At 30.5% G+C, this 24,938-nt stretch overlaps 2 protein-coding genes across 2 annotated transcripts; one reads left to right on the top strand and one right to left on the bottom strand.

Annotated features, from left to right (window-relative positions):
- Window positions 1-968: 968 nt before the first annotated feature.
- Window positions 969-4,142, bottom strand: LOC112711086 (cation/H(+) antiporter 15-like). Its single transcript, XM_025763636.3, has 2 exons — window positions 3,132-4,142; window positions 969-2,381 (listed from the first exon to the last, which is right to left on the bottom strand). Exons 1-2 carry the CDS (start codon window positions 4,140-4,142, stop codon window positions 1,017-1,019), a joined length of 2,376 nt encoding a protein of 791 aa, XP_025619421.1. The 3' UTR covers window positions 969-1,016.
- A 1,998-nt stretch (window positions 4,143-6,140) lies between these two features.
- LOC112711079 (cucurbitadienol 11-hydroxylase) lies at window positions 6,141-24,415 on the top strand. The gene is made up of 9 exons (XM_025763631.2): window positions 6,141-6,370; window positions 12,498-12,822; window positions 13,198-13,359; window positions 22,620-22,868; window positions 22,959-23,051; window positions 23,526-23,604; window positions 23,690-23,796; window positions 23,891-24,018; window positions 24,103-24,415. Exons 1-9 carry the CDS (start codon window positions 6,162-6,164, stop codon window positions 24,200-24,202), a joined length of 1,452 nt encoding a protein of 483 aa, XP_025619416.1. The 5' UTR covers window positions 6,141-6,161; the 3' UTR covers window positions 24,203-24,415.
- The last annotated feature ends 523 nt before the right edge of the window (window positions 24,416-24,938 follow it).

The raw sequence follows: 24,938 nt of genomic DNA, 5'->3' as shown, positions 1-24,938 counted from the left end.
TTGATTTTACCTAACCTAATCACTAAGATTACAATCAATTAGGCAATTAATTTTTTATTTGTTCTTTTATTAGTTCCATTTTTTTTAGCGCTTTCAGCATTCGGTTTCCCACTTAATATCCTTAGAAACTAGTTATTCTACTTCACCTCACCCATAACGGTGTTCTTGTATGTGGTGAATAGTAACAAAATTCTAATTCACAATAATCTTGATGGCAATGCCAAAGAAATTATTGTGTAGTTAGTATTTGTTGTTTTATTGTGTATAATATGGTAGGTGAAAATAAAAACAAATGTAAAATCATTAAAATGTGTGTCAATGTATATTTTGTTGCTGTTTTTTATTTTTTATTTTTTATTTTTTTACTCCTATTAGAACTCCCTCCTCCTTTATTTGGGTCAAGAACTTACTAATTATAAAAATAATAGTAAGCTATATAAAAATAAAATCATATGTGAAAAAATAAAATTAAAACTGAGATTTCATACCACACACAATGTTAAATACAAATTTAATAATAAAAATAGAGTGGTAAAATGATAAAAAAAATACTGGAGGGTCAATACTTTCAACAGATGGGTGGAAGGCCAGTATTTCGAGCAGAAACAGTAAATATTTTTTACAAAAGTGGTATAATAACTCATCGAGAAGGAGAAGTCATATATTTCTATTTCTTTAAAAAAACTGTAAATTAACTTTTGGGGATAATTCAAAAGTAAAAAAAAAGTTTCTGCTACTTTCCAAACGGGCTCTTATAATATTAAGTGCATTTGGTAATTGTTGAATTGAACACAAATCATTTGGAGTGAAGTAAAATTTCAGTAAAAACAAATCAATTAGTAAGTCAGTATTTACTTAGATTTCGCTCTAAAAATGGTATGGTCATGCATGTAAGCAAGAAACTGGGTTGGTTTGTATACATGCTTAGCAGTACAAGCAATTAGTCCACACAATTCAATCTCTCTCACTTCCAAATCACAATTCAGAACCTATACATACTTGATGTTATTCTTTCTTCAAAACATTCTACTTAATGATCTTGTCCTTGAAGGTGGTTTGCGAATAGGAGGAGGATAACAACTAGGATTGTTCTCATAATTTTTACCAAATTCCATTCCTCCATACCCATATTGCTGTACAACAAGCACAGAAGAGTAGGAACCAAAGCTATTTGATGCCACTAAGTCCCCAATAACACCTAGTTCAGGGAAATCAGTCCAATCCAACATTTCAGACAACACCCTTGAGTGCCTACCTTTCCCTTGTCCCAAAACATATAAATCATAACGCTTTTGATCAAATTCATTAACCACTCTAGGGATATCATCATCACTTTCCACATATCTCTCTTCATACTTTATTGTATCCTTATTGTTCACTCCCATAATCCTAAAATTATTCACACAGCTATCATCCAACTCTCGTTCCTTATTCTTATCTAGCACTGCTGATAGTAGTTCCTCATGGCCAGATTCCTTTTTTTGATCCTCCATTGCAGCCTTGCCACACAAAATAATCCTCACCATAGTGAGTTGTATCCTGTGGTGTCCTGCCATCCTCCACGCAATAGCCAAGGCTTCGCGATCATCAGGACCCCCAATGAATAACATGATGATGTGCAAATTGGCATTCAACAATGAATTAAGGCCGCGATCAACGAAGATCCCCACGGAGCATGGCGCATCTTTCATCACATTCTGGTTTATCTCGCTAAACACTTCTTTGGTTACTTCTAGGTTGCCTTCGGAGCTCCAGTGCTTGTGAAAAGGAAGGAGTACCAATGATGCTTGTTTCTCCATTGCTAGATTGTATATGTCACGGTTAATCGTCGCAAAAGGTGACATGATCATGCTGGTTTCAGCATGGTTGCCGCTATGCACTTGTGCAAAGAAATGGAAATGACTTGCTATCGTTTCCATGTCCTCAAATGATTGTGATTGTGATTGTGATTGTGAGAATCCGAGCGAGCTTTGATGCTCGAGTTGAGCAGAGACAAGGCTAGTGACACGACCTTTGAGCTCAACGAGTTGAACTGCTGTCACTCGCAAAGAGGAGACACTGATACCACTTAAGGCTTCTAGGATATTCACCATTCCGCTGGCATGGCGAGGATTGTGCACACAAACCAAGATTCGAACTTCTGTTTGAAATCCTAGGTTTTGTATGGTCCTTAGCAGGTTCATCCTATAGGCCGTTTTTGGCCTGTAAATGACGTTGATTATTGGAGACACCATGAAAGTCATTATCAGAATATTAAGTGTCATGATTGAGAATGCATATGCACTTATAAGCTGAAATGGGGAAAAAAGAATAAATGCGTCAGTGTATTGATCAATAGAAAGTGAAAGTCTTGTAAAAATAAGTGTCATTTCTAAAGTATACTGTTATTTACATATGACCATGATAATAGAAAGTGATAAAATTATCTCTATCTAGTTTCAAATAACTAAAATAGTAATGGGAGATAATTTATCTGATATAGAGGAGAAGATAAACTATGAAGTATTTACAGAGCACATTAATCTTTTATGCTCTCGCCATTAATCAAGTGGTGTTTTAGATGAACATACAAGATAACAATGAATTGATGATATTATTAAGTGTGTTATATGGGTTGATCCAAATTTAGATCTTGTCACATCCAATATCAGTCTTTGGCGTCATTAAATGAAATGGATTAATTTTGATTACAACTGTGATTCCATATATTGGAAACATTAATCTCAGATACCATTTGTCATTTATACATTGAGGGAGTTAGACAAAAAAAACACAAGAGTTATATATATATACACTTAGAATAAACTACCGTTTTTTACTATAAAAGATTTAAGCACTGAAAATTTTAATAATAAAAGATATAAATTGACTTGAGATCTATTAAAAAATAGATGAGTAGTTCAACAAATTAATTTAAAATAGATAATTTGTTGGGTAGTTTTGTCAAATGATTTAGATAGTTTTGTTGAACTAGCTCAATTATCAAAATGAATCAGTTTATAGTTTTCATGATTAGAGTCATTAATATTTGAATTTTTCATGATAAGAAACAATAACAATGCTATATATACTCAAGATTAGATGAACAGAAAAAAATATATAGCATTTTTCTAATCAATTTAATTAACCACCTTATTATCCCATGCAATGTTGAGCACTATGAGTGACAAGACGCCTTTGGTGTTCATAAGCAACCCAAAAGCCAAACTCTCTCTGAAAGGCATACCATAGTAGCGAGTAACTGCAAATGTTGTAACAATCTTTGTGAAGATAGACAAGATCACTATAACAACAAAACCCAAATCTACAGTCTGCAAAACCTTAACTATATTGCACCTCAAGCCACCACTGAAAAAGAACAAGGGTGCTAAGTATCTAGATCCAAAATCATCCGATCTCTCCATCAACATCTCTGTGAAGCTTCCTCGTGGAATGGCGAGGCCGTAAATCAACGCCCCGACGAGGGGATTCACGCCGAGGATGTCGGTAAGCCCCGTGGAAGCGAAAAGCCCCATGATCACAAATGACAACTGGTAATTAGTCCAGTCATGCTTGTTTGGTTTCTTGGCCACTATCTTCTCTAGCAAAGGGCGTAACACAAAGTGGCTTAAGAGAATAAAAGCTATGACACATAGCATTGAGAAAATTGCTCTATAACCATTAACAAGAAATGGAAACACCAATGCAAACATAATCCAGTTATAGAAGTCATTGTGTGTTGCTACTGTTAATGCCAATTTTCCAAGCCTAGTGTAGAGAAGTTTAAGGTCCACAAGAATGTTTGCAAGAACAGGGAACCCTGTGATACTAAGAACCATAGACCATATAAAATAGCATTGGGGTCTATTATACTCATATGTTTCAACATAATTTTTTAAGAATTTCTTGTCCACTATTATTACCAAAGAATAAATTCCAGTTCCCAATATCATTGGAATCAGAGTGCTGCAAATTGCAATGATTGTGGGCTTTTTAGGTGCTCTTAAAACAAAATCTAAGTTCATCTCAAGCCCAGCCATGAAGACATAGAAGATGAGACCCACTTGTGCTATGGTTGAAACAGCAAGTAGAATCTGTATAGGGAGAAAATCTTGAAATAACTTATTACTCCCTCCCAATTGAAATATTGAACTTAGCAACATACCTGCCTATTGCAATAAAATATAAATTAAAATAATATCTTTTACTGATGATTAACAATGTATTTTAATTTAGAAAATAAAAGAAAAAATATTATCAAAATATAATGGTGTTACTTTAATTTTAACAGTATTTGTATAAACTTTTATACACACTATAGCTATAGACACCATAAACTCCACCTTTCTAGTGAATTCAAGTTCTAATTTTTAGTCATAGTATAATAGACACGGAAATAGACATGAATAAGGTAAACCTCATATATTTTTTTTCTATTCATTTGTTGAATTTCATTAAAATGCATTTGTATTCTCCAATATTTATGTTTCCTTTCCATGGTTTTGTGCTACTCTTATAATGTCACAAAATAAATTAAGATGTAACTGAATAATACCCAAAAAAGAATAGAAAATAAGTTTTATAATGCCACTTACAAGAAGATCAGAAACGAGATGAGGCTGACTTAAGGGTCTGAGGAGGTAGTATACCAAACGCGAGCTAAAAACAACGGTAATGGTTTCATAGATAAATATAGGTAAATAATTCTTTAACAGGTCCTGTGATTTCCATAAACATAATTATTATTTTCATTTTAAATCACGTGCTGCTAAATTTTCATACGCAATCATTTTAAATTGGTTTTTTATTCGTCAGAATTTTAACATCTGCATGTAACTTTTTTTTTTTCCCCGATAGAAATACCAATATAATGAAACCTTAGAAAAGTTATTACCATATAAATTAGTTAACAACTTAACATGACAACTCAAAATTTTATAAATTTTTTTTTCAAATTTTAATACTCTAGTGTAGGACTTGTTTTCTTGTCTATTTCTTTCTTGAATCCCGTTACGTAAAAGATTAGCCACCTATATAAAACTAAAAAAATGAACTATCTTTATATTTTTAATTAAATTTATACATAATATGATTAATTAAATTAAATTTATACTTATGAAAAATATAATTATAAGAACAAAAAATAAAATACGCATTAGTTGAATAATGAAGGATAATTTTTGTTATTCATAAATAATTAATTATGTAGCTGCAAAAATTTGATTATTTTGATGATTAATTATTCTTTTAAAATATATGTGAAATATATATAAATATAGACAGATTTATAATTGCTAATTTGATGGTTGATTTTTAATGTTAGCATAGTATTTTTGCTTTTACAAAAAAATTAAATATTTTAATTTTTTAGTTTCTTTTATTCAATATTTTTAAACTACTTTTTAGCTTACTCTTATGCTTATAAATTAGATGATGTAAGTCTTTATGTTGTTTATGAGAAAATAAACTTTTTTATCATAAAAATTAAATACAAACAATTTTAATTATAAAAATATTAAATTAATTTATATTTTTACTATTAAAATTATTAATATTAAATTTTTTATGATCAGAAATAATTTAGACAAAAATAATAATTTAGCAAATTTGGATGATTAACTATTTAACTACTCTTGGATGATCTGTCATTGTGAGCACTCTTTGATGAATTTAGTTAAAAAGTGCTTTAAAAATATTCGATAAAAGAGTAAAGAAAAAAGACTTTTTTTTAATACATTGAGTAGATAAAAATTTAAAAGTCTTGTTAACAAATATTCTGAAGAGATTAAAAAAATAATATTACATGACTAATAAAATTAATAAAATATTTTTATATTAAATTTTAAATTCTAAAATTTAATAATATAAAAATAAAATATTAAACTAAAATATTGATAAATATTTATAAGAAGTATCTCTCCCCTAACCTTTATTTTCTCTTTATTATTGTCCTTTTCAAACACGCATGCATTTATAGCTATTAATCTAACGGTTGGCACCTAGGATTGATTACTAATAATGGTGTTTGTTGCAGTACTATAGTAGAAGAGTATATATTTAAGAGATTTAATTTTTAGCACATGTATGTTGGTCCATATTTTTTCACTTACAAGTTATAAATACAAGTGCAATTAAATCTTCTAAAAAAGCATCACATACTATATAACACAAATCAAGGAATAATGTGGATACTGATGGGATTGTGTATTGTGGCTGTGTTAGTGATCTATGTATTTCATTGGATTATTATTCTTAAAGACCCAAAATTCAGAAACAGATCTTCTCTTCCTCCTGGTTCATTGGGTATTCCATTCATTGGAGAGACCCTTCAGTTCATGATTCCAAGTTATTCTTTGGACATTCACCCTTTCATCACAAAGAGAATCCAGAGGTATGTACTAACTTATTCAGAACAAAATTCAACTTAATGAAATGTAGATTGGCTAAAGTTTTTATTTTATATTTTTATAATAATGTCAAAAAGTTTGGATTTAGTTTTTAGGCAGTATGAAATTGTAAAAACTAATGTTCAGTCACATACAAATTTATAAAGTAGCTATTTTTCGAACGTATTACTTGAATTGTAATTTAAATACATAAATTTAATTATTAGATGATGTTTTAAGGTTTCTTACCAACGCATTTTATATGTCTTATTAGACTCCTACAGTTTTTACTTTTATATATATACCGCTATCATTATAAAGATGAAGGGAAAAAAAACAACTTTTTTTCATGTTGATTGAGAGGTATTTTTGCGGGCAGCGAAAATAGTAAGTTACATTAATTCAAAAAGCGTTTTCATTAAAGAAGGTGCTGAGTATGCTGTCTGCAAAGGTGCCTCTCACGTAGTACACAACAACAACAACAACTACTACTACTAATAATAATAATAATAATAATAATAATAATAATAATAATAATAATAATAAATCAAGACATTCTGGATAAACAATTTAAAACTCTCACAAATTACAAATAAAATTTTTATAAAACTAATTTTTGTTATTATTTAACAAATTTTTTAATAGAGGAGTCGTATTATTTTAAAATAAAAAGATTGAGAATCGAAGTGTCTTTTTTTGGACAAGGGGCCATTATCCTTCATGAAAATGGATAAAAAATGTCAAATATTTTAGACATGTGGTCCTTTGTATATCAAAATTTTTTTATTGTGCATTAAAATTTATGTGCTCTAATTTTCTAAACATATATAAGAGAAGAAAAAAATAAAAACGATGAAGTCGATAATGATGATAATAAAAGAGGATGAATCGAAAAAAAAAGAAGAGAAAAAATCAAACAACAACAGAAAAAAAGAGAAAAAAGAAGAGACGACAATGGTGGTAGCAGCGACAATGATGATAGCGGTAGTAGCAGTGACGACGACAACAACAACAATAACAAATGAAAAAAATATGCTTGAAAGCAATAGTATCTACATATGTACGAAGGAGAAAAAGTACGCGATAACTTAATTAAAAATTTGGTTTAAAATATGTTTAGATGCCTAATTTTATTGTTTAAGAAAATAATTTTAAAAGAATGACATTTTAGTATTGAATTTTGAAAAAGATGGTACATTTGTAAGAAAACCTAAAAAAAAGGTTAATATGTTAATATTTGGGTTTACTTTTTTTTTCCCCATAAAAACAAGTGAGCATGTCTCCTCTATTTTCACCCAATAGGTAGGGGTGTCCATGGATCGGATCCGATCCGCATATCCGCGGTGTTTATCCGAATCCGATCCGAAAATTGCGGATATGAATCCGATCCGCAAGGCTTTCGGATCGGATCGGATCGGATCCGATCCGCACACTAATCGGATCGGATTGCGGATTTTGTGTTGATATCCGCAAAATTAAAGAAATAAATAAATAAATATTCTTTTTATATTTTATTTCAATTAATAATTATCATATATATTATATTATTTTAATTTATTATTTAAAAAAATATGTTTAATATTATTTTAAAAGTAAACATATTTAAAAGAATAGAAAAAATGAATTTTATTGATATTTTTTTAATAAAAATAAGCCTTTAAAAATATTTTTGTGTTTTGCGGATATATCCGATATCCGATCCGATCCGATCCGCAAATGTGCGGATCGGATCGGATCGGATCGGATCCAACCTTAAAAGTTGTGGATATTGGATCCGATCTGATCCGATGATTTTAATGCGGATCGGATCGAATTTTTGGCCATATCCGATCCGATCCGATACGCGGACACCCCTACCAATAGGAATATAGAAGATGTAACACCTTACCACGTAAAGTCTTACGCTATAGTCATAAATCAAAGATGATGAGGTATTATGACTTCTAAAATAGAAAAGTACATACATATATTTCGAAGATAATAATATAGCTAGGAGCTTATGAAAAAAGATGACAAAACAAATAATCACATTACATTCAAAACATTGAAGATATAAAGTGTCAGTAAACAGAAACAAATGAGACATATATATATATATATATATATATATATATATATATATATATATATATATATATATATATATATATATAATTCAAAAGGAGATACATAAAAATACTAGTCTCGACCTGCGAAGATAAGACTGGCTAGAAAGTATATTATAGAACTAGAAGTTAAACAAAACATAATCCTGTTTATCCAAAGATTAACCTCTAAGAGGGATATACATATACATATATCAAAAGTGGAGAAAAGTACTATATAAATATAAATAAATCCGAAAGTAAAGTCTTCGCTTCATCAATATTCCAGCGCACTTAGAGAGGTGCTTCATGTCCTGTATCTGAAAACAAAATTCGACAACGGGTGAGAACCCGAAGGTTCTCAGTAGGATAATAATTCCAAATAGAGACTATATAAAAAGATATGAACCCGCTAGACAATCCTAAACTCCAATCAACACAAAGTTCAAGCCTAGGGTTCTTTTCTAAACCAAACAGAAAAAACTCTTATAGATACTTTTAGTTTATCCTTTACTTGTCTCTTCACTTATAAAATTCTTTAATACAATAACAATTCTCTCATAGTTACAGACAAATAATTTTAAGTTAAACAATGTATTCATCGGCCTTAAATCAATACTACCATAATCTCTTTTCTATTTGTTAATCATCTCAATCTCTAACGATTGTCAACTCACCAAACTTGGCTACGATTCAAAATTATAACTCTCATCTCATCATTCATCTCATATTAAGTGGAACAAACCATAATCCTTTCATCTACTCAAAAAGTACCAATCTCAATTAAATTCATTTTCATCATCAAGCCATATCAATACATCTCATTAATAACAACTCTCAGCATCACCACCGCCAGTATAAAGGATTTATCAGTTATTCAAACACATACAAAGCAATATAAGAAATACACAAGTAGAGAGAACAGATAAAGCAATTAGGTCAGGTAACATATAGATATAATTAACCAACAAGGCAACCCAAATACAAGATACACACCCAATCAAATACACATAAATGCAAATGATGCATACCTGTTCTACTGGCCATGAGCTCACGTGTCGGATAAACTACAAGAATCCGACACACCCGATAGCTAACCCGGACATCGTCTCACTATACAAAGAGAATTCTCAACCTTTCAGGAGGGAATCCTCAACCTCCGCAATTAGAGAGAGATTGTGATGTAACGGTAGAAAATTCTCAACCTAGCTTGTTCATGCCACAGCCAGAAATTAAATCGAAAGGAAGTCTCAACTTTCTCCTTTCAATTTTTTGATATAACAAGAGAGGAAATCCTCATTCCTCAACCTCAGCTTATCTATCATAGCAAGAAAGAAAATCCTCATCTCAACTTGCCTATATGTGAGCAGAACAAAGCCACCGTCATCACCATATCAATCCAAAACTTATTTCAATTCAACATAATCAAACATAACCAAAATTCAAATTAATAATATAGAATTGAATCAAATGGAATCCTCAACCTTCTATCCAACTCCCCGGTGCAACAAGAGAGGGAATCCTCAACCTCAAATTTGTCCACCGCAACAAGGGAATAAATTATCAATCTCAACTTGTCTATCATAGTAAGAGAGAGAATCCTCAATCTCAACTCGCCTTTACGTGAGCGAGACAACGCCACCGTCCTCACAACGTCAACCATAATGCCTTCTCAATTATAATCGTAATACGAGAGAGGAAATCTTCAACCTCAACTCGCATATTCATTCCGGAATATAGTGTCCACCATACTCTTGGAATATAGTGCATATCATACTTTTCAGTCATAATCTCGTCATAATCCCCATTCACATATACAAATGTATAATCTGAAGGAAATCCTCAACCTTCCTAATTTGTTATCAATTTATCAAATTTAGGTTCATTGATCCCTATCTTTTATCAATTATCAACTCCATTAACTCATGAGCGGGATAATATCACCGTCCTCATCACGGGTGGAACGAATCACCATCCCCGTAACCATGTCATCCGATTTAACCAAGCATTTATCCGAGAATAATTCAATTCAATACCTTCAATATACTCTCACTTATTCCAGGGCCTAAAAACTATTTATCGGACCTTAATTGGGGGTTACAAAAAGTTACAAGTTTGTCGGGAAAGCCAAACAGTCAAAAACAGAGTTTAATTGAGAAAATAAGACTTGTGCGTACGCATCACCCTTGTGCGTACGCACAACTTGAAAAATTCCTGAGCGTGCATATGCATACCTCTCATGCCTACACACGAGCATTTTTCCTCGCTCTGTCTTGTGCGCACGCACCATACTGTGCGTGGACACCATACTAGAAATTCTGATTTTCTGGATAATCTTAGAATTGATCTTAAACCTTAAATTTTTAATCATTCATAACTTCCTCTACAAAATTCAATTTTTCAATATTCGTAAACCATTTTAAAGCTCTCATCACCACCTTAATTTTAGATAAATTTTATTGAAATCCAAACTTTGGCACCCGTTGAATTTAATTAAAAACTCATTTTTACCAAATTTACAAAAGGCTCATTTCAACAAATTTCCAAATCCAACTTAGTTCAAACTATTCTAAAACTTCTTCGATGCATTTCAACACTCATCCATCATCTTATAACCATTGAACACCTAATCAAGTAAGTTCTAACATAATCATTCCAATTTCACAAGTTTTCTATCAATAATCAAATTAACAATTCATCATATAACCAACTTCTCATTATTCAAATCAACAATTCACTCTAATGCCATTTTTAAACACTTCAAACACTCACTTATCAATCCCTATCCATTTCAAGCGGAATCGACCCAATCATAACACATTTAGCACATTCCTTCAAACACACTCATTCACAACAACAACATACAACACTCTCAATTCATCCAAAACTCATTAGTTTAGCAATCAATTCACACATGGTAATCACTACTTACCATGACTTACCTAATAGGGAATATCACACCCTATCTCGACCCCCGACCCAATTCTCATCACTTAGCCTTTTATAGGCGAATATATCACAACACTTTTCAATTCAACCATACATATGCATCATTACTCAAATTCATGCTAATACACATTATCATTTCAATCATCAACCAACACAAAATCCACACTAAGCATCAATCATTCACAACAATTATTTTTATTCAATGCTATCTAGGGATAATTAACCTAGATTTTCACATAGTGTTACATGGTGTCTATCTAAAATTAAGATTTGTACCTTAATGATAACGTTTTCAACCTCGAAAAAATCTTCTCCGATAATTTCAACCTCACCACTCCGATCCGCAACTCAACTCCATACCAAATCAACCCCAAGGCCAATTCCAACAAGGCAAGATAATTCACACAATCTAATCACAATAATTATTCAATATTTATGCTAGGGTTTTACTTAAAATTATGGATAATGAAGAGAGTTAAGCTTTCTTACCGTATCTCACGTAATCTTTGGCCGAAACTTCATTAAAACTCAAGGTTGAACCTTCTCTAAGCATTTAAAAAATCGAAATTCCTCAACAACTCAACCCAAAATGCGAATTGAAAGGGAATGGAAAACTGGACAGTAATTTTATGTTTATTTATCATAATACCTAGATAGAATTAAAGAGGGATTCAAGACAAACAGGCGCAAACGACTTGTCAATCGAAATTCCGGATCAAAAGTTATGGACAAATGAAGATGATGATGAATAGTGCCAAGGATTTTGAGCTCTCACATCTTTTCTCTCTTCCTCTACCATGTCTCTCTCTCTGTTAAAGGGGGAAGATGCTGAATTCACTAAATTTGAGGGTTATATACCTTGGGCTTAGGCTAAATATGGGTTCAATTTAATTGTTTTAGCCTGTTGGCCTAATTTTGTACCAAAATTTTTAATATTAATCTTTTTAATTCGTATTCTAAATATTTTCACTTTTTCAAATTATAAATTCTAATTTTTTAATCTTCTTTACTCATACTTAATTTATTAATAAATATTTTTTAAATTTTATAGAGGACATCCACCATTTACAACAATTATTTATTATTTTTTTGTCAACAGCTTTGGTTCCATATTTCGAACTAGTTTATTTGGTCAACCAATTGTGATATCAACAGATTCTGAATTCAATAGTTACTTGATGCAGCAAGAAGGTAAATTAGTTGAATTATGGGCAGGTCCTGTTACTAAGATTTTTCAACAATCTGATGGATCTGGAATACCTTTTTCTAACATCCACAAGTACATTCGAAGTATCACTTTAAATCATATTGGTGCTGAATGCATAAAAGAAAAGTTGATTTCTCAATTTGAAGAAATGTTTATAAAGACTTTGGATCAATGGTCAACTCAAACATCAATTGATGTTAAACAATCTATAACAAAGGTATATACATTATTGAGCAATTCTTTCAAAATAAAATAAAAAAATTTTAAATTTTAAAACAAATTAATTCAACTTTATTTATCAAAATATTTTTTATAGTTATATGAAAAATCAAAACACTCTAGAATGATCTGCATACAAAATAAAAGCAGATCGAAAAAGAGTACTCCAATTTGCATACAAAGATCGTCTTAGAGTGATCCGATTTTGCATACAACTCTAAAAAAATATATTTAGATAAATAAAATTAAAATAATTTATTTTAAGATTTAAATTTTTTTTATTTTAGAAAAATTTTCATATATATTGTTTTGCTAGCTAAAACTATTTCGGAAAACTAAATTATTGAACCATCTTATTATTCTTGTGTTGCAGATGAACTTTCGCTTTTTTGCAAAGCATTATTTTGGATATGATATTGAAAATTTATCTAGCAATTTTGAAAGGATATCAGAAGAATTATTCACAGATTTTACAGAAGGGTTGAAGACAATTCCATTAAATATTCCAGGAACAAATTACCACAAATGTTTGAAGGTATGAAATCTTAAAAATTAAAATACCAAATTTGACTTCTATATCGTCCTATCCACTTATATATATATATATATATTACTAAAAGTGAACTTTTAACTAAGTTTATATGAATAAAGTGGCATACTCTTTTTTACACATTTTTTCCCAACATAGAACATCTTAATTATAAGATAATCAAAAAAATAATTATAATGTATTATTATTAATTAAGTCTAATTTTTATTAAAAAGTGTTAATTTTTTGTTTATTCAATTTTTCATGTAATCAAATTAAAATTATTTTTTTAAATTGGCATGTATTTTAATTTTTAGGTTTAATTATTCTGTTAGTCTCTATAATTTTACCAAAATTTTAATTAGATCCTTATACTTTTTTTTCTTTCAATTGGATCATTACATTGCTTTAAAATTTTTTATTTTATAATTAAGTCCTTCCTAGTATAAAAAAATTAGAGTTAACTGAATATTTATTCGTAAATTAAAGATATTCATAATTAAAAACCTAACTAGATTTTTTACTGTTTGTATTTTGAAAAAAAATATTCTATTATTTTTAATGTATTTGATATAAAAAAAACTTAATTACAAAATTAAAAGCAGTGTAGAGATCTAATTAAAAAAATATTATGACCTAACTAAAAATTTAATAAAACTACAAAAATCAACAGAATAATTAAACCTAATTTCTATAGGTTTGTCAACAAACTAACGAATCCAATTAAATAAAAATATATTTTCTGGTCATATGAGTTTTACCAACTTGGCCATAGTATAATAATATTCTAGATTTTCAATTTTTTTCTTTACTTTTTGCTTTTTTGTTCTTTCTAAATTTCTTATATTTTTATCTTAAACATTACATGTATATAGTTGTTTTTCTATCTTTCTTTTTAGGGTTAAGTAAGATTTTATTCTCTAAGGTATAGCCCGAAATTTTTTTTTGTCTCTAACCTTTTTTTTTTATACAAAATCGTTCCTAAAATTCAGCTAAATTTTAAAATCGTCATTCGAACCAAAATACCCTCCTCTTTCTTCACCAAAATACTCAGTTTTTATTCTTCTTTTTCTTCTCCATCACAGTAACATATCTTCTTCTTTTTCTTCTTCTTCATTAAAGCATCAGCAACAACAAAAATGAAGTAGAAACAATGTAATAAACATAAAAAAGCAAAAATAAAAGCAGAAGCAGAAATATTTTTCTTCTATATTCAAAATCAGAAGAAATAAAAAAAACAGAAATAGAAGAACAATGAAATCAGAATGGAATCAAAATCAACAACAACAATAGAATCAAAATTAGAATCAGTGTAATTAACAAAATCAACAAATCAACAATGTAATTAACCAAAGAAATAGAATAAGAAGAATCAACAATATAATTAACAAAATCAACAAATTAGAAGCATAATTAGAACCCTAGGGAGGAGCAGCGGCGAGGAGGCAAACCAGCAGCGAGCGACGAGAGGTAGCGGCGAACAGCAGCAACTGGCGAAGAATAGCGACGAGCAGTGAGTGGCGAGCGGCGAAGAGCAACGGTCCCCCTGCTTCTTCTTCTTCTTCTTTTTCTTCTTCCCTTCCCCGTGGTTCCCTTTCTTCGTCGCCCCACCTTCTTTTTCTTCCCCTCCCCCTCCTCCTTCTTCTTCTTCTTTCCTTCTCCGTGGTTCCCCCTTTTTTTATATAATTTTTTTGTTATAGTAGTTTGGTCTAAAATTTTAAAATTTTAATAAAAATAACGATTTTGTATGAAAAAGAAAAGATTGGGGACGAACAAAATTTTTGACTTATATCTTAAAAATCAAAATCGTACTTAAACTTTTTTTTAACTACTACTTTGGTTCATGTTCATTCAAAATACTTTTCAAAAATTATTCTTATATTTTCCTAGATAATTAATCATGATTACACTTGCATTGTAAACACATTTATTTTCACAATCAGATTTGTGTTTTAAAATCTTGATAACTCAAGTATTAGTAATATTCTAATCAAATGATTCAGGTATGTAGTAGTAAAATGTCTTATATGTTTGTCTTTTTTCCTAAAAAATATTCAGATTATACTTTTATTTCTAATTGAGTTAAGAATGGTAAATGATAATATTATTAATGCTTATTTATTTTTGATACGTAACCTATACTTCGATCACCAAAAAATTCAGTGTAAAACGATAAAATCGGACCCAATAAACTTGAAAAAGGAGACGTGGTCAGCAAAATCTGCTCATCTCAAATAGAATTCGATAACCAACCCAAAATCTCGGAACTATCCACACAACTGGCAAAACATCATCTATAAAGCTGAATACATAACCTCGGCTAATGACCAGGTTCTACTTTTAGTTTTATATTAGCTTAGCATATTCATTAAACCTTTTTATTGACTTGAGCGTCGGAGTATCTTTTGCAGGTATTCCCACTGCGGTATTCAGTTCAGGCCGACGTATAGCTCTCTCTCCTCAACGACACATTGCTCGGAATTGCTATAGCTCGGCCACCCTTGCATGGACAAATCACTAGGCACCCACCGTGGGGCCGGAATTTATCTAACCCCACCGTCTTCTTTTTCTAGCTTTTTACTCTTTTTTGCAGGATTCCCGATCCTCAAGCATGGCCGATAATGGGATCCAACAACCCACACAAGCAGAGATCCTAGCTCAGATTGCTGAGCTTCAGGCAGAGATTCAGAGGATAGCTGAGCTTTCTGCCCATAATAATGCTGGAAAGCATGAGGAAGAAAACTCCAAAAGCTCGGCTCAGGGCAATACAGATCCCCTGAACATCATCCCGCCAAAGGAAAAGCTAACATTGGACAACCCTTTCTCCGAAGAGATCACCAATTTTCAAATGCCGAAAAATTTCGTGTTGAGCCATACAAGGGGTTTGGTGATCTCCGCGCTCCTGTTAAGAAATTCCAATCTATGATATTTTTTAACGGCGCTAACAATGAGCCTGTGCTTTGTCGAGCTTTTCCTACTTATCTTGATGGTGCTGCATTACTCTGGTTTTCCAAGTTGTCTGCAGGTTCAATTTCTTCTTTTGAGGAGCTGGCGAGATCTTTCATCGATTACTTTGTTGCATCAAGAATATATGTGCACGGATCAGACTACCTAGGCACAATCAGACAAGGACAACACGAAAGCCTAAAGGACTATATGACTCGGTTCGGTGAGGCAACCATGGAGATTCCAGACTTAGACCCGGCAGTCCGACCTATGGCACAAAAGAAAAGAAACCTAGGGGAAGAGAAAAAACAAGCAGCACTAGAGAAAACCAAGAAGCTCCTCAATGTAGGTTTCATTAAGGAGATCCACTTCACCACATGGCTCTCCAATGTGGTAATGGTAAGGAAAAGCTCAGGTAAATGGCGCATATGCGTCGACTTTACAAATTTAAATAAAGCTTGTCCTAGAGATGCTTATCTGTTACCTTGCATTGATAAATTAGTAGATAATGCTTCCGGTTTCAAAAGCTTAAGTTTTATGGATGCATACTCTGGTTATAACCAGATCCTAATGCACCCAGAGGACCAAAGCAAAATAGCCTTTATTATGGAACATGGGAATTTTTGTTATAAGGTAATGTCCTTTGGTCTAAAGAATGCAGGTGCTACATATCAAAGACTAATGGACAAGGTATTCCGACAACAAATAGGTCGGAATATGAAAATTTACGTAGATGATATGGTAGCAAAGACACCTGCATGAGGTTCACATTGCGACAGCTTGTTGGAAGTTTTCAATCAAGTTCGAGCATACAACATGAGACTCAATCCAGAAAAGTGCGCCTTCGGAGTTCAAGGAGGAAAATTCCTCGGCTTCATGTTGACTTCACGAGGGATTGAAGCAAACCCAGAAAAGTGTGGTGCAATACTGAACATGGCAAGCTCGAAAACAATAAAAGAGGTTCAACAACTTGCAGGAATAATAGCTGCTCTGTCACGTTTTCTACTTGCAGTGGCAAACCGATCATATCATTTTTTCCAAACAATCTCTGAGAATAAGAAATTTTCATGGACTGAGGAATGTGAAAAATCTTTTGTGGAGCTTAAACAGCTCTTAACATCACCTCCAATACCCCAGAGACCAAAAACAGGTAAACCATTGCATTTATACTTATTAGTATCTAACCATGCCATAAGTTCGATTCTAGTTGTTGAAACAGGAAAAATGTAGAGGCCAGTATACTTCATTAGCAGGTTATTACAGCCAACGAAGATAAGATACCCGAAAATAGAACAGCTGGCACTAGCACTAGTCACCACAGCAAGGAGACTAAGTCACTATTTTCAAAGCCACACAATAATAGTACGAACTGACTAACCTCTGAGGCAAATATTAACCAGACCCGAGCTTGCTGGATGATTAATCAAGTAGTCCATCGAGCTCTCCGAGTTTGACATTCAATACCAGTCAAGAAAAACCCTAAAATCACAAACACTGGCCGACTTCATCTCGGAAATGACTGCCGAGACACAACGCACAGAGATAAGTTGGAGTTTACACGTAGATGGAGCATTAAACAAAAAAGGAAGCGGAGCAGGCATACTACTAAAGGAATGAGACAAAGTAATAGCTGAGCAATCACTATAGTTCTACTTTACTGCAAGCAATAACCAGGCAGAATATGAGGCTCTATTGGCTGGACTAAAGCTCACCCAACAACTCAAAATACCTCGGATAACAGTTTATTGCGATCCTTACTGGTAGTACATCAAATCAAAGGCGACTACCAGGTAAAAGATCCTTTGTTAGAGAAATATTGGCTCATAACAAAAGATCTTATTTCAAAGTTCAATGAGTTTAATATTATTCATGTAAACCGAGAACAAAACACTAGAGCTAATGTATTATCCAAATTAGCCACTACTAGACAGACAACACACACACCAGCACTATCATAGTTGACACTTGATAAATCGAGTTTTGAGCTAACCACAATATCAAGTATCACACAGGCATAGGATTGGAGGACACCTTTTCTCGAATACATCAATGCAGATATAGTGCCAAAGGAGGAATCAAACCTACCGCTCTTTCGAAGAAGAGCAAGCTTTTACACAGTAATAGGAAACACCCTATACAGGCGAGGATACTCACAAACCCCCACGAATTTGGATGAAGCTGGGTAGGAGCGCAATTCAACCAATACAAAACACCACACTCAAACTCGGTAAAAGGAAGTCTAACACCTAAATCAGTAAACAAACAACTATACATATAGAAGAAGGACCAGTCACACAAGCGGCCACAAACACGGTCACCCTCCCCACAAGGTAATATCTCTATATCAATACCACTACCCTCCCTAACCCAGATACCCGAGCCAAGAAGTTTAACAAAGTCATAATCATTAAACTGAGAGACATAACTTTTAACCATTGGGTCAACCCAACTACAAGGATCATTTGCATCAACCACAACCTTTTCTTTCTCCATCAATCAGAAGAAACGAAACAAAGTAGGAAGTAACAGAAGAAATAAAAAGTTAACACTCACCTTTTTTAGACATTCTGTAACCAGACATATAAAGTTCCCAGGAAAGCAAAATTATTCAACAAAAAACCAAAGGTTGCAAGCACAATTATTACAACAAATGACTAAGCAGTTACATATGGAACGTTTTTAATCTTAACCGTTAAAGAAAACCAAGTTCAAACACCTCTCAATCACACGGTCAGGGACACCTAGAAGCACGCAACACATATCAAATCAACCAGTCATTTAAGGCGCGAAGAACAAGGCAAGAATTAAATGCAAAAATGTTTCAAATCTTTGCATAGAACCAAGCTGAGCTTGGGGGCTACAAGATATGGACACAACAACAAATCCATGGCCGAGGTATACAATATGACAACTAAAAGCTCGCCTTTGTCCTGTCCAAACCAAGGCAAGCTTGGGGGCTATGATACGTAACCTATACCTCGGTCACCAAAAAGCTCAGCGTAAAATGATAAAATCGGACCCGATAAGCTTAAAAAAGGAGATGTGGTCAGCAAAATCTGCTCGCCTCAAACAAAACTCGATAACCAACCCAAAATCTCGGAACTATCCACACAATAGGAAAAACATCATCTATAAAGCCGAGTACACAACCTCGGCTAAGGACCAGGTTCTACTTTCAGTTTTATATTAGCTTAGCATATTCATTAAACCTCTTAATTGACTTGAGCGTCGGAGTATCTTTTGCAGGTATTTCCGCCGCGGTGTTCAGTCCAGGCCGATGTATAACTCTCTCTCTTCAACGACACATTGCTCGAAATTACTATAGCTCGACCACTCTTGCATGGACGAATCAATTTTGATTATGCACTTTAGTATCGACGTCCGAATCAATTCCTAAAAAAAATTGTTTCGTATTAGTTTTTAACAAATTTTAATTATTAAATTGGATTTTAAATTTTATTTCGTTGGACAAATCAATTTTTACATTATATTATTTGTCTATAAAAAGAGATTGATATGAAAATTTTATAAATTCTTAAACATTGTTATGTCTTTATTAAATAACGATAAAAACAGTTGATTTGTCTAATTTTTTATTAAAATTTAACATTAGGATTGATTTGTCTAATAAAATAAAATATTAAAAACCAATTTAATAGTTAAAATTTTTAAGACCTAAAATTTTTAATTAAATTTTTTTGAGGCACTTATTTGGAGTATTACTCAATATTGAGTTTGGTAAACTAATATTTGATGGCATATGTAATTCAGTCGACTACTTATTTAGCTTTCATATATGGTTTTTATCATTGTTTTAAAAACGAATCAAACTGAATGGTCGAATCGGTTTAAACGAAAACTAATGTTTAATTTGGTTCGATTATCAAGCAAAATCATTCTATTTTTAAACCGATGACTGCAAAACTATTTGAAAACCAATGAATCAAAGCGAATCAGAACCCTATTTTTGAACCCATACGATTTTTGAATTGGATTTCGATAAAAAAAAAAAAGAAGAAGAAAGAAAAAAGAATAAGGCCTATCATAAAAAGAAAATATATTCTAAACAATAATCTATCTAATAAAAGTTTCTACTTACTTCAGTGCTGCATAAAAATATTTTCAATTTTCCCTATAAAAATAACAAATTTGACATTAATCTACCAACTACAATATATTTATCATACAACATAATATAAATTTTAAAACTAATTATAAATCTACCAATTATACCTAACTATTCAAATGCCCCTCAATATATATGTTGTCTTCGTTCAAACGATTAATATCGCTAATGCGTTGCATTGTTTTCTTCTTTTTCTGTATCTTCTCTTCTCTTTTTCTTTTTTGTCTTATTTTCTTCCTCTTCTTCTCTTTACTAATAATGAAATCTTCTCTTTACTAACAATGAAATGAAATGAAATTAAATGAACTAATATATGGACATTATCTACATTATATATAAACAACACTAACCTAATTCCGCAAGCTATGACTATGAAAAAGTGAAACAACCTTCTCCTCTTCTTCGAGTTGCTTGCACAGAGTGCAAAATTGAGCCGAAAAAAGTTTGTATTATCTATTTTACTTTCCTTGGATATGAAATTATGTCTCAGAAGTTAGTAGATTTAATTATTTTGTTAGTCTTATAATTTTACTAAATTTATAATTAGGTTTTTATATTTTTTTTCAATTGGTTATTTACTCTGTTTTTAATTTTGTAATTAGGTCATTTCTATTATAAAAATTATTAGAGTTAACTAAATATTTTTTTACAAATTAAAAATATTCATAATTAAGAACTTAATTAAATTTTTGATTATATATTTTTTAAAAAAATATTCTGTTAACTTTAACATTTTTTTATAAAAAAAACTTAATTATAAAATTAAAAATAATATAAAAACTAAATTAAAAAAATATAAAAATTTAATTAAAATTTAATAAAACTATAAAAACTAATTTAGTATTACTTATTTCGTAGCCAGTAACTATAAATTGGCTTTCTTAGTGAATTTTACAAGTACAACTAGTGAAATAAGGGTGACTGTGAAATTGTAGTATACTACGTAAAAACATAAATATTTCTATTATTATCTAACATGTGGAAGATAAGTAATTTTATTTATTAAAAAAACCAACCATAATATTTTACAAATATATTATTATAGAGTGAGGGTATGAGAATGATTGAAAATGATTGTGTGCAAGTAAAATTAATATGTAACATTGCTCTTATGGTAGAAAGGTAAACATGAATAATTTTGTAGGTTTAGGTAATATATGCCTTAAAGACATATGCTAAAGTTATTATTGTTAGTAGAAGTTTTAAAATTTTTACTTTAATAAATGAATAATAAATATATTAAAATGTTAAATTTTGTATATTTTTCTGTATAAATTTTTTAATTAATAATATTAACATATATTCTTAGAGCATAATAATACTTGATTTCAATTTAATTTTATTTTGGTCTCACAAAATGCAATATTAAAATATATGAGGTCATATGTCATGAATAGTAATTTAAGATTAAATTTAAAATTTTTCATTTTAATATTTAATTTTAATTTAATTTAACCTTTATACAAGGTTGCAAAATTTAATTGACGGTCTCTTTATACTAAAATCATTATCATTTCTTTAATAATTTTCAATAGAAAGTAAAATTTTAAAACAAATACTTTCTATAATATTAGATTTAAACTCTGAAAAAGCTCTATTAAAGTTGCTCTTGAGGCACATAATACTTACTTATTACATCCTATTTTTTTTCCTTAAACATCCAAGTAGAAAGGTTAAAATGTGGGAGGATGCTCTCATAAAGACGCGTAAAATATCTTTTTATAAAGATACTTATGTGTCACATTATTATTGGACGTGTTAATGAACCGATTATTTTTAAATTTTTTAACAAACTAGAATAAAACCGATTTTTTTATAACCATAACAATAAACTCAATTATTATCAAATTTGATTGAACTGGTCAATTTACATAACCCATTGAATCATTGTTTTTTTTGTTTTTATAAAACAAAAATCAGGGATATATTTGTCTTTTTTATCAAAAATTTTAAACATGATTCGATTTAAATTGTGTAAATCGGTCGGATCAAATGGGGTCTAATAATTATAACGCAGACAATTAGATTTATTATTATTGCTATAATAAATTAATTTTTGTTCTGATTTTAATAAAAATGTCCAATAATACCATGATATATGTAAATGTCTTTAAAAGAAGACATTTTTAGTATCTTTATCCAAGTGATCTCCTAAAAGATTACTGATGTTTTCTTTGAAACTGAGTTCATTCAGGAATGGAGAAAAGCATTTAAAATTATCAAGAATATTTTAGAGGAAAGGCGCAATTCGCCAGAAAAATATGGAGGAGATTTTCTTGACCAGGCAATTAATGACATGGAAAAGGACAAAATTATGAATGATGACCAAATTGTGTACCTCGTATTAGGGATATGGTTTGCTAATTCTGCATCAATTTCATCAATGGCACAATTAATCTTCAAGTTTTTATCAGAGTATCCTTCAGTCGTGGAAGAACTAAGAGTATGCAATTATATATAAGTTCATACCAAATGTCTGTATCTACTATCAACTAGAGTTTCTCACTAACCATTATTTTTCTATGTATCTTAGGTAGAACATGAGGAAATTCTAAGAAGCCGAGACAAATCAAGAACTTCATCATTGACATGGAATGAATACAAATCCATGAAATTTACACGACATGTAGTTTAAAAAATACCAATCTTAATTGCTTCTTTTTAATTTTAACTTAATGAAATTTTGTTTGGATGGTATTAAATTGATAAAAAATATTTTTTAATGTATTTGATAAATTTTTAATAGTAAAAATAAAAATATTAAAAAAATAAAAAATATTTTTTTACGAGCTATAATTTATAACTTTTTAAAAAATCTATTTAACTTAAAAATATATTTTAATATAATAAATAAATAAATAAATTATTTTTATTTATTGTATCCAACATAATTAATAAATAAAAAGATATTTTTGTATGAAATATTTATACATCATTTTTTTTATTATTTTTTTTAAATATTTAATTTTTTTTTAAAAACTCACTCAAACAAATTCGAAAATAAAGAAGGAACTTTAATCATTTATATTTATCTAAAGAAAACATTAATTGGTTTGTTTTATTCTTTGTAAATAAGTAATTCTTACTATGCATATTTCAGGTAATGAATGAGACCCTTAGGTTCTCAATTTTGCTTCCTGGAATATTAAGAAAAACATTGAAAGATATTCACTTTAAAGGTATACTACTACCTACAGTTCTCTCTAAATATCCCAAGTTCTGTAAGATGATGATATAATATGTTTAACTTTTATAATTTTACAGAATATATAATTCCTGCTAATTGGATCATCCTGGCTTTTACACCAAATCTTCATATGAACTCAGAAATATATGAGGATCCACTTACTTTCAATCCATGGCGCTGGAAAGTGTGTATGAAATTTTCATTTCCTTTATTTATCTTATTACTTTGTTAACTTGATCACTAACAAATATTTGTTCCATTTTTTGAATGCAATGAAGGAGCTTGACTCCTTCACTGTGTCCAAAAATTTCAAGCCTTTTGGTGGAGGATTGACACAATGTCCAGGAGCTGAGTTAAGTAGAGCTTTCATAGCCACCTTTCTTCATGTTTTGGTCACAAAATATAGGTAACACATTAAACAATAATTCTCATAAATGTTCATAAAGCTATGCACAAACATATATATAAACTTTTTGTTAATTATCATCAGGTGGACAAAAATCAAAGGAGGAAAAGTTGTTCGGAATCCTATTTTGGAATTTAGTGATAGAATTCACATCAAGATTTGGGAGAACCGTGAGAAAACTTAAAGTTTTATTCAAGTTCAAAAAGAAGAGACATCAATAATTCAATATGCTAAATTAAATAAATAAACTATGAGCTTTGAATTGTCAACTCAATGCTTAAAAACATCTCTCTTTCTATTTGTAATTGTAACGTTTTTTTTTTCTACGATATTTTTCAACCCGGGAGGATACCCCAATTTGTAAAAGTACTATATATATGAGAGGTTTTAAGTTGTAGTTTAATTTGCACAATCATTGTGTGGTTGTTGCAATGCAAATCTCTTAAATTGTTTTTATAACTTCAAATTAATTTTGTCTATTGTGAACCATTGTAGCCTTGATACACTTAGATTGCAATCAAGTTATGTAAATTTAAACGGACTAAACAATAGAACATTAAAAGATAAAATATGATGTTTTTTACTTCACACAAGCTTAGTTAATAATCCCTTCATAGTCTTAGGCCTTATAATAAAACCGGTTAGGATCAAAGTAAAAACACACTTTGTACAAGAATATTTAAAGGGGGGTTTGCTAACATATGTTATAAGAACATATTTTAAGAGTACCGAATATGCTGGGATGAAAGTGAGCACATAATGCAAATGAGAAAACATGCCTAAAGATACTTTGTTAGACTTGGTTACAAAAATGACTTATTCATCTAGCATTTCTGTAAATATTTTATTAAAGGTTATTAAAAAGATATATTTTTTATATTTTCAATACATTCAAAAGATCAAAATTTAAAAATTTATTA

Source organism: Arachis hypogaea, chromosome 1, assembly GCF_003086295.3.
Source record: "Arachis hypogaea cultivar Tifrunner chromosome 1, arahy.Tifrunner.gnm2.J5K5, whole genome shotgun sequence".
Lineage (NCBI taxonomy): Eukaryota > Viridiplantae > Streptophyta > Magnoliopsida > Fabales > Fabaceae > Arachis > Arachis hypogaea.
This window is presented reverse-complemented; position numbering and strand designations above follow the sequence as displayed.

What these genes read in the sequence shown, in the direction of transcription:
- LOC112711079 (XM_025763631.2), top strand. Translation starts at nt 6,162, where the DNA reads ATGTGGATACTGATGGGATTGTGTATTGTGGCTGTGTTAGTGATCTAT. An exon ending in ATTACCACAAATGTTTGAAG is followed by an intron (nt 13,360 to 22,619) that starts GTATGAAATCTT and finishes GAGTTCATTCAG; the next exon opens with GAATGGAGAAAAGCATTTAA. An exon ending in GTTTTGGTCACAAAATATAG is followed by an intron (nt 24,019 to 24,102) that starts GTAACACATTAA and finishes AATTATCATCAG; the next exon opens with GTGGACAAAAATCAAAGGAG.
- LOC112711086 (XM_025763636.3), bottom strand. Translation starts at nt 4,142, where the DNA reads ATGTTGCTAAGTTCAATATTTCAATTGGGAGGGAGTAATAAGTTATTT. An exon ending in ACATTGCATGGGATAATAAG is followed by an intron (nt 2,382 to 3,131) that starts GTGGTTAATTAA and finishes TGTAAATAACAG; the next exon opens with TATACTTTAGAAATGACACT.